This window comes from Notamacropus eugenii (assembly GCF_028372415.1).
Source record: "Notamacropus eugenii isolate mMacEug1 chromosome 2 unlocalized genomic scaffold, mMacEug1.pri_v2 SUPER_2_unloc_1, whole genome shotgun sequence".
NCBI classification, from domain to species: domain Eukaryota; kingdom Metazoa; phylum Chordata; class Mammalia; order Diprotodontia; family Macropodidae; genus Notamacropus; species Notamacropus eugenii.
This window is the reverse complement of record NW_027325092.1, coordinates 574,014-588,899: the sequence shown is the minus strand read 5'-3', so window position 1 is coordinate 588,899 and position 14,886 is coordinate 574,014. Positions and strand designations below refer to the sequence as shown.

Genomic DNA, 14,886 nt, shown 5'->3' with positions numbered 1-14,886 from the left:
GGTATAAAGTAAATGATGTGATAATAAAATTGTGATTTAAGGGTGCAAAAGGATTATAACAGAATATGGGAAAAGGAGGAGTCAGAAAAAGGTAAATTACATCACAGGAAGAGGTACAAAAATCTATTACAGTAGAGGCAAAGAGAAGCGGGAGATGAGCACTGTTTGTGATTTACTGTCATTTGATTTTGTTCATGGAGGAACCAACAAATTTAATTAAGTATGGAAATCTAACTACCTCTATAGGCCTTAGGATGGGAAGGGGGAAAGAAAAGGGAGGGGAAGCTAAGAGGGAGGAAAGAAGTAGTAAGGGAAAAGAGGATTCAAAAGGATGGTGGCTGAAAGAAGGGAGGAAATACTGAGGGAGATAGTGGTCAAAAATGAAAACTCTATTGTAGAGGGTAAGGGAGAAGGAAGAACTAAAAGCCTAAACGGAGGGGGTGGGAAGGATGGAAGGAAAGACACAGATAGTCATCATGACTGTGAATGTGAATGGAATGAATTCTCTGATGAAATGGAGGCAGATATTAGAATGAATAAAAAATCATATCCAACAATACGTAGATTACAAGAAACACGTCTGAAACAGAGGCAAACACAAAGAGTAAAGATAAACGATTGAGCAGAATATATTGTGCTTCACCTGATGTAAAAAAGCAGAGGTAGAAATCTTAATCTCAGACAAAGCTAAAGCAGAAATAGATCTAATCAAATGACATAGACAACGAAACAATTTCATTTCTAAACATATATGATCCAATTGGTATAGCATCCAGATTCTTACAGTAGAAGTTAAGGGAGTCACAGAAAGAAATATACAGCAAAAATATACTAGTGGGGGAACTCAATCTTCCCTTCTCTGAACTTGATAATTGTAACTTTAAAATAAACAAGAAGAAGTTAAGGAGGTGAATAACACCCTGGATAAGGGAGATATGGTAGATCTCTGGAGAAAACTGAATGGGGATAGAAAGGACTACACCTTTTCTGAGTGGTACATGGCAATAAGAAAAATTGCCCGTGTACTGGGACATAAAAACTTCACAATCCAGTGCAGAAAGACAAGGATAGTCAATACATCCTTTTCAGGTCTTCATGCAATAAAAATTGTATGTAATAAAAGTCTATGGAAAGATTAACCAAAAATTAATTGGAAACTAAATAATCCAATCCCAAAGAATGAGTGAATTAAACAACAAATCATAGAAACGATCAACATCTTCATTCAAGACAATGACAGTAATGAGACAGCCTACCAAATATTATGTGATACTACAAAAGCAGTTCCTAGGGGAAGTTTTATATCTTTGAATGCCTACATGAATAAAACAGGGAAAGAGGAGATGAATGAATTGGGTATGCAGTTGAAAAAGCTAGAAAAGAACAAATTGAAAATTCCCAAATAAATACCAAATTAAAAAGACTGAAACCAAAGGAGACATTAAGAAAATTGAAATTAAGAAAACTTATGAACTAATAAATATAACTAAGTGGTTTTATGAAAAAACCAATAAAATTTATAAACCTTTGGTCAATTTGTTTAACAAAAAAGAAAGAAGAAAACCAAGTTATGAATAAGAAAAAGTAAAAAGGGTGAACTCATCTAAAATGAGGAGGAAATTAAAACGATAATTAGAAATTACTTTGCTCAGCTCTATGCCCATAACGTAATTGAGATGGATAATTATTTTTAAGAAAACATAATTTGCCCCAATTAACTGAAGAGGAAGTTGAATACTTAAATAACACCATCTCAGAAAAAGAAATTGAACAAGCCCTCAATGAATTCCCCAGGAAAATATCTCCAGGACTAGATGGATTTAAAAGTGAATTCTATCAAACAGTTAAATAACTCTTAGTCCCAATACTATATGCACTAATTGGGGAAACTGGTGAAGAAGGATTCCTACCAAATTTACTTTATGGTACAAATATTGTTCTGATATCTAAAACAGGATGACAAAAAACAGAGAAAGAAAATTAGAGACCAATTTCTCTAATGAATATATATGAAAAAACTTTAAATAAGATATTAGCAAAAAGAGTACAGCAACATATAATGAGTAGTACATTATGATCAGGTAGGATTTATACCAGGAATGCAAGACTGGATGGATATTATGAAAACTATTAGTATTATTTATCATATCAACAACAAAACTAACAGAAACCACATGATTATCTCAATAGATGCAGAAAAAGCTTTTGACAAAATACAACACCCATTCCTATTGAAAACACTGGAGAACATAGGAATGAATGGAATTTTCCGTAAAATAATAAGCAGTATCCACCTAAAACCCTCAGTAAACATTACATGCAATGGGGATAAGCTAGATGCATTTCCAATAAGATCAGGGTTGAAACAAGGATGTCCATTACCACCACTGTTTTTCAATATGGTACTAGAAATATTAACTTTAGCAGTAAGAGATGAAAAAGAAAGGGAAGGAATTAGAATAGGCAAAGAAGAAACTAGGTTATCACTCTTTGCAGATGATATAATGATATACTTAGAGAATTCCAGATAATCAAGTGAAAAAACTACTTGAAATAATAACCAGCTTTGACAAAGTTGCAGGTTACTAAATAAACCCAGATAAATCATCTGCATTTCTATATATTACTAACAAAACCCAACAGCAAGAGATAGCAAGAGAAATCCCACTTAAAGCTATAGTAGATACTGCCAAAACAAATCCAGGGACGATTTGAACACAATTACAAAACACTTTTCTCACAAATAAAGTCAGAACTAAGTAAGTGAAAAAAGTCAGTTGCTCGTGGGTAGGCTGAAGCAATATAATAAAACTCACAATTCTACCTAAATTCATTTACTTGTTCAGTGTCATACAAATCAAACTACCAGATAATTATTTTCTAGATTTAGAAAAAATAATATCAAAATTCATCTGGAAGAACAAAAAGTCCAGAATATCAAGGGAACTAATCGAAAGAAATAATAATAATTTTTGGAAAAGAATTATTTTCTTCAGCAAATATTTGTACCTCTTTTGCCATTCGACCTATCCAGCTTTTTAATTAGTTATTTTCTTCAGTATTTTATGCTTCTTAACAAGCTTTCGATTGCTTTTCATAACTTTATTCCTCTTTTCATTACTTTAACTAATTTTTCTTCTTCCACCCTTATTTGCTTTTGAAAATCATTTCTAAGATCTTCCAGGAATTGTTGTTGTATTTGTTTCTAAATCACATTTTTATTTGAAGTTTTGCTTATAGCAAAGTTTTGTCTTTATTATTTTCTCAGTTTGTATCTTGATCTTTCAGTCACTGTAATAGCTTTGTTATGATCCGATTCTTTTTTTTGTTATGTGCTCATTTTTACATGCTTTTTCTTGATTTGGTATTGTATATTAATGTTGCATTCTGTTCAAAAAATGGGGGAAGGCAGTGAAAGACTGTCTCAAGTTTTAGGTATTTTCCCCACACACACAGTGTTTTCAGCGAAAGCTCTGGGGTGAAGAATTTATGCTTCACAAGTAGTATGATCTGGGAAGAGGCATTGTCACTTCTCTTCTGGTGTCCACTCTGGTTCTTACTTAAAAAGCCCCCTCATCCTTTGGAATTCCAGTTGATACTGGGCCTCAGGGTCCCTCCTCTTTTGGAACTGGAAGTGTGTAATGACAAGCAAAATAGGATCTTTTGCTGTTTTGTTTTAGTATTATCAAATGCCTATGATTGAATAATGTGATGAAAGAAGATCTTCCCCACCTATTAATGGGCCTGGGAAGATTTGTAGGAAGGCCCACATCTTTTGTTAATGAGGTACCGGTCCTCAAGGGTTGTGATGCCCTCTGGGTCCAAAAAATTGTATAAATACTCTGAGGTCAGGTTTTATTTTGGGGCTTAGATTTGGGAAGAAGCTTTGTGTGCCAGATGAGACTCTGGGAAGCTGCTAAGTAACCACCTGACTTTGAAAACTCATGTTACTGCTTCCCTCTCTGGTAACTATGCATGTATGTAATGGTCACACAGCTGGATTTATCTGTTGATCTGTGATATATGTATTGCTCATGTCAGAAAGCTGGAAGCATGTCTGTTGATTTTGTTTGCTGTGTTTTTTCTCTGAAGTTCGGCATGCTGGCTTTTCCCCCCTGAACTCAGTGAATGATACATGTGTTTGATTAAAGTGGTTACTGACTTCTCAAAAGTCGCCTTTCATTTTAGAAATGCAGATCTAAGAACCTGTGATAGCAAGTCCTCCAGTGTATCATGGTCCTTCCTGATACAAAGTGATACTGTCTCTCAGTATTCTTGTGTAGATTGGGAATTGATTCAGTCATTCTGGAGAGAAATTTAGAATTTTGCCCAAAGGGCTATAAAAATATGCATACTCATTAACCCAGCAATACCAGGTATAGGGTTGTAGCTCAAAGAGATCATAAAAATGCAAAAAGGACCCACATGTACAAAAATATTTCTAGTAGCTCTTCTGTGATGGGCACGAAATGAAAATTCAGGGGGGATTCAATTGGGAGACGGTTGAACAATTGTGGTACATGATTGTGATGTAATAGGATAAATAATGCTATAATTTTACTATACTATGGTATACTATTCAGCAGAAGTGAATATAGCTATTTCAGGGGGAAATGGACATTCAACGAAATTGAGGATTTTCAGGCATTCCTGATGAAAAAAGAAAATTTGACATTTAAATGCAAGACTCAAGGGAAGCATAAAAAGGTAAACAAGAAAGGGAAATCATAACAGGTTAATATGGTTCGACTATTTACTTTCCTTTATGGGAAAAGTAATATTTGTAGCTCCTGAGAACTTTATCATTATTAGAGCTATTAGAAGAATTGTGTAAGTGTATATTGACTGTAATGGTATTGTCACATACTCACACCCAAAAAATTAAACTTTGAGAATGAAGGATACACAGGAAGAAGGGGAAGACAAGAGAAGAATAGGGGAAATCTCACACAAAAGAGGAGGACAAGGAAGAATTTTTACAGTGGAGGAGTAAATGAGGGTGGAGTGGCAGTCAATACTTGAACCTTACTCTCATCAAAATTTGTGTAATTAGGGGATTATATACACTCTCTTTTGGGTATAGAAATGTATCTTAACCAACATGGAAGTAAGATGGGGAAGAAATAAGAAAACAGGAGGGCAGGGCAGTAATCAGAAGCAAAATAGACTAGGGGAGAAACTAGGTAAAAAGAGTGAGAGAAGGATAAACAATAGAAAAAGTGAATGGGATGAATTCACCCATAAAACAGAAGGAGATGGTGAAATGGCTAAAAAACAAGAATCCAAAATTATTTTGTTTATAAGAAACACACTTGAAACAGAAAGACACATTCAGTACAAAATAAAGGACTGCAACAGAATCTTTTAATGCTTCTGTTGGGGCAAAAAATGCAGGGTTAGCAATCATGATTTCAGACAAAACAAAAGAAAGAATAGACCAAATTAAAGGAGATAAGCAGATAAACTATATCTTGCTAACAGGTACCTTAGACAATGAAGTAATATCAAAACCAAAGATATATGCACCAAATGGCATAACAACCAAATTCTTAAGGGAAATAGTAAATGAGTTATAAGAGGAAATAGTAAAACTATACTAGTGGCGAGCATCAGCTTTCCCCTTTCAGAACTAGATAACTCTAACAATAAAATAAATAAGATGTTATGGAGATGAATGAAATTTTAGAAAAGTTATAAAAGATAGACTTCAAAAGAAAATTTAAAGTAGATTAAAAGGAGTAAACCGCTTTCTCAATATTATATAGCATCTTCACAAAACCTGACTCTGTATTTTGGCATAAAAACTTCACAACCAAATACAGAAAGTCAGAAATATTAAATACACTCTTTTCAGACTATAATGCAATAAAAATATTTTCTATAAAGGACCATAAAATATCGATTTAAAAATTAATTGGAAATTGCATAATCTAATCCTAAAGAATTAGTAGATTAAAACACAAGTCATAGAAACAATCATTAATTTCATTAAAGAATAACAATGAGACAGCATTCCAAAATTTTTGGGATGAAGCTAATACAATACTTAGGGGAAAATATATATCTCCAAACACTTTCATCAAACAAATAGAAAAACTGTAGGTGAATAATTGGGCCTTCAAGTAACAACAACACCAAAAAAAGAAATGGAAAAGAGACAACTTAAAACTCTTCAGTAAACATGAAAATTGAAATCCTGAAAATTAATGGAGAGTAATAAAATTAGAAAGAACAATACCAGTTTGGGGGGGGAGGGGCTTATCTACAATAATGTAGATGAGCCACTAGTTGATTTGATTTAAATAAAAGAATGAAAAACCCAAATTAACAATATTAAAAATGGAAAAAAATGAATGCATCACCAATGAAGATGAAATTTCAGTTATCAGAATTCATTTTGTCCCATTATTTGTCAATAAATCTGACAATCTAAGTGAAATGGATGTCTCAAAACAAAAATATAAATTAGTCAGAGTAACAGAAGAGAAAATAGAATACTTAAATAACTCCATCTTCAAAAAAAAAGGGAATTGAATGAACCACAAATCAGTTTCCTAAGAAAAAGCCCCAGGTCCGGAAAGATTCTCTAGTGAATGGTGCCGAACATTTAAAGAACAACTACTTCCAATAATATATAAACTCTATGGAAAAACGGGCAAAGAAATGCCTGACATGACACAAATATTGTGCTGACAACTAAATCAGAAGAACAAAAAGAGAAAGAATAATACAGACCAGTTTCCCTAATGAATATTGTTGCAAAATTTTTAAATAAAAATATAACACCCACCAACAATTTGCTGCAAAAGTGATTTCTAGATGTGAAAATTGTGCCCTGTCACTCCATTACTCAATAAATTTCAGTATCTTCCTATTGTTTTAGAAATGAAGTGTATGCTGCTGTTTATCTTTAAAGGTCCCTCAAAATCTGGCCCCAACCCATCTTTCAGATCTCATGTTACCTTACTCTAACCTTCTTTCTCTACAATTCTGCTAAATTGACCTTCTTTGTATTTCTTACACACCACTCCATCTCTCATCTCTAGGATAATACACTTGCCCGCAATACCCGAAATTCACTCACTCCATATGTCTACTTCATATCATCTCCTTTTTCCCTGAAGATGCAGCTGAAATATAACCTTCTGTGAGAAGCCTTTCTTTATGCCCTCAAATATTTTGTCTTCCCTTATGAACGAATTCACATTTAACTACTTTGTATTTACTTTCTTTGTACATATTTTCTCTGTACTTATAGATGTCATTTTCTTTCCTATTAGAATTTAAACTCCTTACAAATTAGAGCTTTTTCTCTTCATGATCTATATGGAGTTTTATTTTAAAATTATTACTACTGGGAGAATTCTTCACCAGAAAATGAATACAGAAGATTACAAAAAAGAAAAACTGTGCTAAAATAGATTTTCTTTTATTGGATTTACCAGGTAGGAGTAATTTTTGCATTGATATACTTTGGGCATAAGATGGCAACAGAATAAAGAGGGGAGAGTAGAGGAAGATGGTAAAATTTATAAACAGATGTATTAGACTACATATGCCATTACTATTTTTTAAGACTTTAGAAAGCTGGTTATATCAATGGTTCACATGGCATATCCAAAGGAGAATGACCCATTAATCTTAAAGATTTCTTCCAGGCTTAAGATCCAATTAAATGGTTACACACAAAAATAGTTGAGTTAAATTCAATGCACATCTCATATTGTGAACACGTCCCTATCCCAGAGATGAAACAATTCGGGCAGCAATTCCTCTCCCAGGAAATCTCTCTCTGGACAGATCAGTGTCTCTAATTGCTTGTTTGGGACGTAGGGTCCCAGAGGTCTCAGCGGGATCAAGATAATTTCCTTCCCATCGTATGATGTATATGTGCTGATGATTCCAAGGAGGTACAAATAATACAACTGTCACCAACATTTGCCTTTTGGAGATGCACAATTTGTTTGGAATCTCCTGGTGATGAAGTGGGGGGGGGGGGGGCAGCATAGAATTCTATGCTAGAGAATTGATAAATCGTATTCTGATTGTTGGCATTGAGAATCAGAACATAGTCTTCGAATATCACATCTACCTGTTTTCCCAATAAGAACTTGTATGGGAGAAAGGTTCTTAGAGCTTAACACAAACGACGTCTTTTAGTCAAGACAAAGGGGACAAAAGCTAGAGAAGAGCACAAGGGTTGATATGTTTTCTTTCAGTACCTGAAGATGACAGAAAGGTGATCGATTTTTCTTTTGTGCCAGTGTCATATGGAGAGCAAGTGATGGATACTGCTACAAAGCAAAAGAGGTGAGAAGAGGTGTGTTTCACTGACTGGCTCTGACTAGAGATTTTTCTGACCCCAAAACTTTTCCTTTTTACCCTCTATTAATGAATAATTTTACCCATATGTCCTTTTTATTGAGGAGATATTATGAGGAATCCACTTTATGTATTCATTGAAATCAATTAGACAGCCATAGATCATAATAAGTTCCCAGATCGTGCCATAATCATGATGATGTCATATATAGTTTACGTACATACATACACGGAAACTAGCTTTTACTAAGTACCTGTTATAAGAAAGGTACTGTCTAAGAACTTTACCAATATCATCTCATTTGATCCTCACAACCACCGTGGTAGATAGGTACTACTATTTTACCTTTTTTATAGGTGAGGAAACTCAAGAAGACTTTCTCAGTCATGTGGACAGTAAGTGTCTGAGATTGGATTTGATCTCAGAAGTTCCTACGTCCAGATCCAGTGCTCTATCAACTGAAGCAATCACATTCACATTTGAACTTATAACAGCCATGTATGGAGGGAATATCAATTTTACTAATGAAGAAACTGAGGATCAGATAACTTAAGCAATTGGATCAAGGTCACACAGATGCAACTAGTAACTGACTACATTCAGATAATTTTTCCTCTAATTCCTAGCCTCTTTTTTCGTAATGTTCCCATCATCTCTTACCTATTCTTACAAGAAAAATCAAAAACATGCAGCAAGATGCAGGTGGGGTGGGGGAGAGTTTGCTCCACAAAAATTATAGTAACGTTTAGCCATTTGGAAACCAGAATGTCTGTCACCCATACTCCTTGGGAAACTTCTTGATGAATCCTGCCATCTTAAGAAACAAAGATTTTATTACAGTTCGAACCTGTAAGAAAGGAAATGAAAAAGTTCAGGTGAGAGGCTGGACAATTATATGCTCAGATTTTATCTTACTTAAGTAAAACAAAGACATAGCTATTCAGTATGGTGGATAGAGCCCTAAATTTGGAGATTTGAAGAGCTGAGTACAAATCTTGCCCAGACACTAGTTGTATGACCTGGAAAAATAATAACCTGCCTCATTTCTACCATTTCTACATCTTATGATGGGGACAACAATAGTATCTCCCTCAAAAGACTGTTGTGAGGATCAAGCAAGATGAGATGTATAAAGGACTTTTCAAACCTTAAAGTGCTATTTTAATTCTAGTAATTATTAAAGTTATTTCTAAATAATGCTGAAGCATTTGATCAAAACTTCCTGCTACACCACTGTAAGCAGAAACACATAATCCTCTGGATGTTTCCAAAGATATGTTTTATCATCAAGCAAAATATCTTGTTTATTCATCCCCAGAAGATTTGGTGAGGTATAGGTTAGCAAAAGCCTAGAAAGTATGTAGAAAGCTAAAAATAAAAGAGATTTTTGTTTGGAGAGACTATAAGTATGGAATACAACTATGGAATGCTATGTGTTTGTGTTTTAGATAGTGTTATGTTTTCCTTTGCTAAAAGGGAAAGTCCAGTGGGTGGATAGAAGTAGGGCATATCCAGAAACTTCTCTAATGTAGAAACAACAGATATCAATAAAATTTAAATTAGTTAAATAATTTTGAAGAAAAAATACCCTCACTTCAAAATGGTGGAAATTTATATAGAAAACAAAGGAAATTTGGTGAGCAATTTCAATTTTTCTTCTTAGTGGGAATAATGACATTTTTCAAATGGCAAGGTAGTTCCACAGGGTTGTAATGGTAGACATTTCTCAACTCCAAAGAACTCTTGTGACCTTAGCCTTAGGGATGCCATTGATGAGTCAGAAAAATTTCTTCCTGCCGGGTCATATGAGCTGATAGTGTGGAACAGACTATGAGAGTATTGAGACGAATATGTAATTACATGTTAAAGCAAACTGGCAATAATTCCTGTACTTCTAATTGATGGAGATTTTCTATTTCTTATACACCAAGGAAAATATAAGAATGGATATTGGTAAAAACATAGTCTGAGAAGTTTAAAGACCTGAATTCTTGCCCTGCAGAATATCCTTGATGTGCTCATTTTGTATTTATTCTTTCTGGAGCTCAGTTCCTTACAAATGAGGGACAGACAAGGTAAAAAATCAACCTTTCTACTCTATGTAGCTGATATTAGGAAAAATCATATCACAGATGTGTAAGTGCTTTGAGATGTTCAAGAGAAAGGGCTAACGCTTACTTCATCCCATTGTTGTCTACATTTTTAAAGGGTGTGTGTATGTGTGTGTGTGTGTGTGTGTGTGTGTGTGTGTTAACTGTAAAGAGTACTATGAGGGAGTATGTAATTTCTCTATCACCTCAATTCAATTAATTTAGAATAAAGATTATTTATCTCCTCTGATTATATATTGAGCAGGTAGTGCAAGGCTTGGGTCAAACATTTTCTCTTGAAGTTCCTTCTCTGTTGTTCTTTGTGTTCTAGGAACAGAACAATATCACAATATCAATAACCCTATATTCCAGGAATTTGCCATAAAGATAGAAAAACAGAAGTTCGGATCCTGCCTATGATCCATAATGGTTGGGTGTCCCTTTATTTCTCAGTGCCCTAGAGAAATTAAATAATTTGCCAGGGTCATACAGATAGTAAGACTTGAGGTTGAATCTTACCTCATGACTTCCTGACTGTAAGTATTATGCTCAATCAACTGTTCCATCTAGCTTCAGTAAGAGGAGTGCAAGATGGGTAAGGACAAAGGGGAGGGTGGGACTCATGTTAGAATATAGGAGATAAACCAAGAATAAGGGACTGAAAAAAATATTGTGGTATCGAAAAACCCTGTAATTTTCAAATAAATTGTGCATCTCCGATTCAATGAATCAAGGGGAGTTGGCTTGGCCTCCACTTTACTGAAAATGTGTTTTTTATACTGCAGGAAGAGCATGGAATTGCTTAGTCTATGTTAGTTCTGGAAACAAGGCAAGGAGAATTCTTTATAGAGTAGAATTATGGCCTTTAAGACAGTGAAAAGACCTTAAGAAACGAGTAACCTGATAGTATAGTTTCACTGGGAAGGGCACTGGAGCAAATAGTACTATCCTGATCTCTCCCTAAAAGCTGTACCTTCACTGTAGGACTCTACATGAACACATGATTATGATTCCTGTGCCTCAATAATGATACCTTCTTTAGAGTTGTTGTTGTTGTTTTAAGCCTTGATCTCCGGACCTGATCATTGTCATGATGCTTAGTATGTGAAGGATGTAAAATGTACTAATAGCATAAGGACTTGAGCTAGAATTCAGGAAAAAAAACATCCTGATAAAGAACTCTGTTAGTCACAAGAAAACGTGATCAAGTTAGAGTTATGGCATCTCTTCCGGAGTTCTTTAAACATAGGTGAGCCCATTATTTTTCCTAATTTAACTCTAAAGATGAATTTCTAAAACAATGTCTCATCCAGAAATTCTTTGAGTCCCAGGAGAATCATTCTAATTTCTTTCATTTTTATAGATGACATGTATTGAACAATTACAATGAGAGTCAATGGAAGCTCCCTAGAGAGATTTATTTTGCTCGGTTTCTCAGATCGACCCAGACTAGAGTTGGTCCTCTTTGTGGTGGTTCTGATCTTCTACCTCCTGACTTTAGTAGGCAATGCCATCATCATACTGGTCTCCCGCCTAGACCCCCATCTGCAGATACCAATGTACTTCTTCCTTACCAACCTCTCCTTTCTAGACATCTGTTTCACCACAAGCTCTGTTCCCCAGTTGCTCTTTAACCTTGGTGGCCCAGACAAGAGCATCAGCCATACAGGTTGTGCAGTCCAGCTTTTCATGTTTCTAGCATTAGGTGGCACTGAATGTATACTTTTGGCTGTCATGGCCTATGACCGCTTTACTGCCGTCTGCAAACCTCTCCACTACGTGGTTATTATGCATCCCCAGCTTCGTTTGCAGCTGGTGGCCACTGCCTGGCTAAGCGGCATTGCCAACTCCCTGGCCATGTCTCCTGTGACGCTGACACTGCCCCGATGTGGACGACATGAAATTGACCACTTCCTTTGTGAGATGCCAGCCATGATCAAGATAGCATGTGTGGATACTACACTCATTGAAAGTGCAGTGTTTGTCTTGGCCAGTTGCTTTACTCTTCTGCCACTGTCCCTAATTTTGGTCTCTTATGGGTACATAACACGAACGGTTGTCAGGATCAAGTCAGCGGATGGACGCAGGAAGGTCTTCAACACCTGTGGATCCCACCTCACTGTGGTCTCCCTCTTTTATGGAAACATCATCTATATGTACATGCAGCCAGGGAACAATTCATCCCAGGACCAAGGCAAATTCCTTACTCTCTTCTACAACTTGCTTACTCCTAGCCTCAATCCCCTCATCTATACCCTGAGAAACAAGGAAGTAAAGGGGGCACTCAGAAGACTGATGTGTAAAGAGAGAGGCTAAAAGGTTTAATGATCACAAAAGAGATCATATCCTGAAGGTTAAGTCCAATGATAGATACTGGATAAGGTCTTCACTTAGAATCCACTGTATGTTTATCCTGAAAGCTATTTGAGAATGGCAAAAATTCCTGACAATATGATTTTTGTTTTGTTAAATAGGTCTGTGAGCAAGCCCTATAATGATTTATTTTTTCCTCCTAGCCTTATGAGGTATTACTTCATAAAAAGAACTTAAGGATTAGAGATCTAAATCTAAAAGAACCTATCGAAACATGCCTCCTCATAGACTTAAGAAACTGAGGCCCAGTGAGAGTAAATGATATACCTAAGGTTACACATCAGTGTCAGAGCTAGGATTGAACTGATTGGACCCTGTGGCTACCTGTCCATTGTTCTCTCCATAAATCCTATTCATAAATTCATCTCATATGATCCTCACAAGTCTGGAAGGTAGGCAGGGCAGGTATATAAAGTGACTTCAAAACTTCACCAGGGTAACATAACTACTACTAAGTTTCAGAGATATGATTCACACTCTTCAGATTCTAGGCTAACCATTCTTTCTACTACTCTATGTTACATTGCCTAGTATCACTTTCTCTTCCACTCCCACACCCAAGCATAGTATGTAGGATGAACCATCCTGTTTTGTTGTGCATGAGGAATTGGAGGGCCATCTCTAGTCATACTGTTCTATATCTTGTCATTGGACCAGATGGCTCTGGAGGAGAAAGTGATGTTGATGACCTTGCACTGCCCTCCCTCACTTAAATTCAATTCACTTAGGATTCAGTCATTATCTTCCTGATGTCATAGTCCTTTTTGAGAATGAAGGACAAACCACAATGATGCAAGGTCTGGAATTCCCCTTGCTGGGTAACCCTGTACTTCCCACAGTTAGTGGAATGATTTTGACCCCAAAAGAAGAGGTCAAGAATCTTCAAATTGATTATAGGAGTTTAATCATTATGAATATTTACAAATAGAAGCAATCTGAGAAGGTTACCAAGTGATTTAGTTCTACCCCAAAAATTCCCATGGTAATTATAAAAATCAGATAAAGGAAGGAGGAACTTTAGCGTGCTTCATTGTGGATTGGGGGATATTGGGGGGGGGGTCGGTTTAGTTAATATTTTGGCTAATATTTTAGTTTATACTTAGCACTGAACCCAATTCTCAAACATCCAGGCATTTACCCAGTGCTGTTGTGTAAATTCCCAGGCACTCAGGGTTAGGTCCTGGTAATGTACCACTCACATACTAGTCACAATATCTAAGTTATGACTCAGTGTATGAGTTATGTTTTTAAACAGGTCACCATGTCCAGGCTTTCATTTTTCACAGAGTTTAGGTTTATGGCTTTCATCAATAAGGACCTCACAAACAACAACAATCTGAGGAATTGCACTACTCCTGAATCTAGGTAGAAAATATATGAAATCTTTTCTTGATGTCCTAAAATCAAGCTATACGGTCATTTCGATCTACATTTAGATTTCATCAGTTCTCTCTCTGGAGGTGGATAGCATTTTTCATCAGGAGTCCTTTGGAATTGTCTTAGATATCCAAGTCTTTCACAGGTGATAATCGTTATAGCATTGCTGTTATTGCTGTACTAAGACAGATGAAACAACTAATAAAGTTTCTAGGCAATTAATCAATTTGTTAATTAGAGTAGCTGATAATCAATAAATTGATGGTCAGAGGTTTCTCTTGGTAACCAAAGATAACACCATGGAGATTACCAAATGCTAAAATACTTTTGAAAAAGGAGGAGCCCCTGACAGATGAAAATCGACTCTGATTGGTGAATAATAATTAGAAGGTGGGCTTTCAAATGAGGAGGTGAGCTGAAAGCCTTCAGCTCCTCTTGCTTGGAAAGTGACTTACTCATGAGACTTAGCTGCCATCAGCAACGTGGACAAAGGAATCTGTCTTAACCCAGAGGGCTTTGATTGGTTTACACCTTCACGAGCTAGATTACCTTAACTCCAATGGGGAGGAGAGGGCTACAAGGGCACAGACTAATGCTTTAGGGTTGGCAGGTACCTAGATTAGATTCTGTTTATATTGCAAACAGAAATATTTTTTTTTTAGTTGCGTGAGGTCCTGACCAAGATCAAGGAGCATGTTCCCTGAGGATTTGGGAGATCTCATC

General features: G+C 35.8%; 1 protein-coding gene across 1 annotated transcript; it reads left to right on the top strand.

The window, feature by feature from the left end:
• Nucleotides 1-11,799: 11,799 nt before the first annotated feature.
• LOC140516879 (olfactory receptor 2W3-like) lies at nucleotides 11,800-12,729 on the top strand. Its single transcript, XM_072627737.1, has one exon. It carries the CDS (start codon nucleotides 11,800-11,802, stop codon nucleotides 12,727-12,729), a length of 930 nt encoding a protein of 309 aa, XP_072483838.1.
• Nucleotides 12,730-14,886: the final 2,157 nt, after the last annotated feature.

Coding starts and splice junctions, on each gene's coding strand:
- LOC140516879 (XM_072627737.1), top strand. CDS start 11,800: ATGAGAGTCAATGGAAGCTCCCTAGAGAGATTTATTTTGCTCGGTTTC.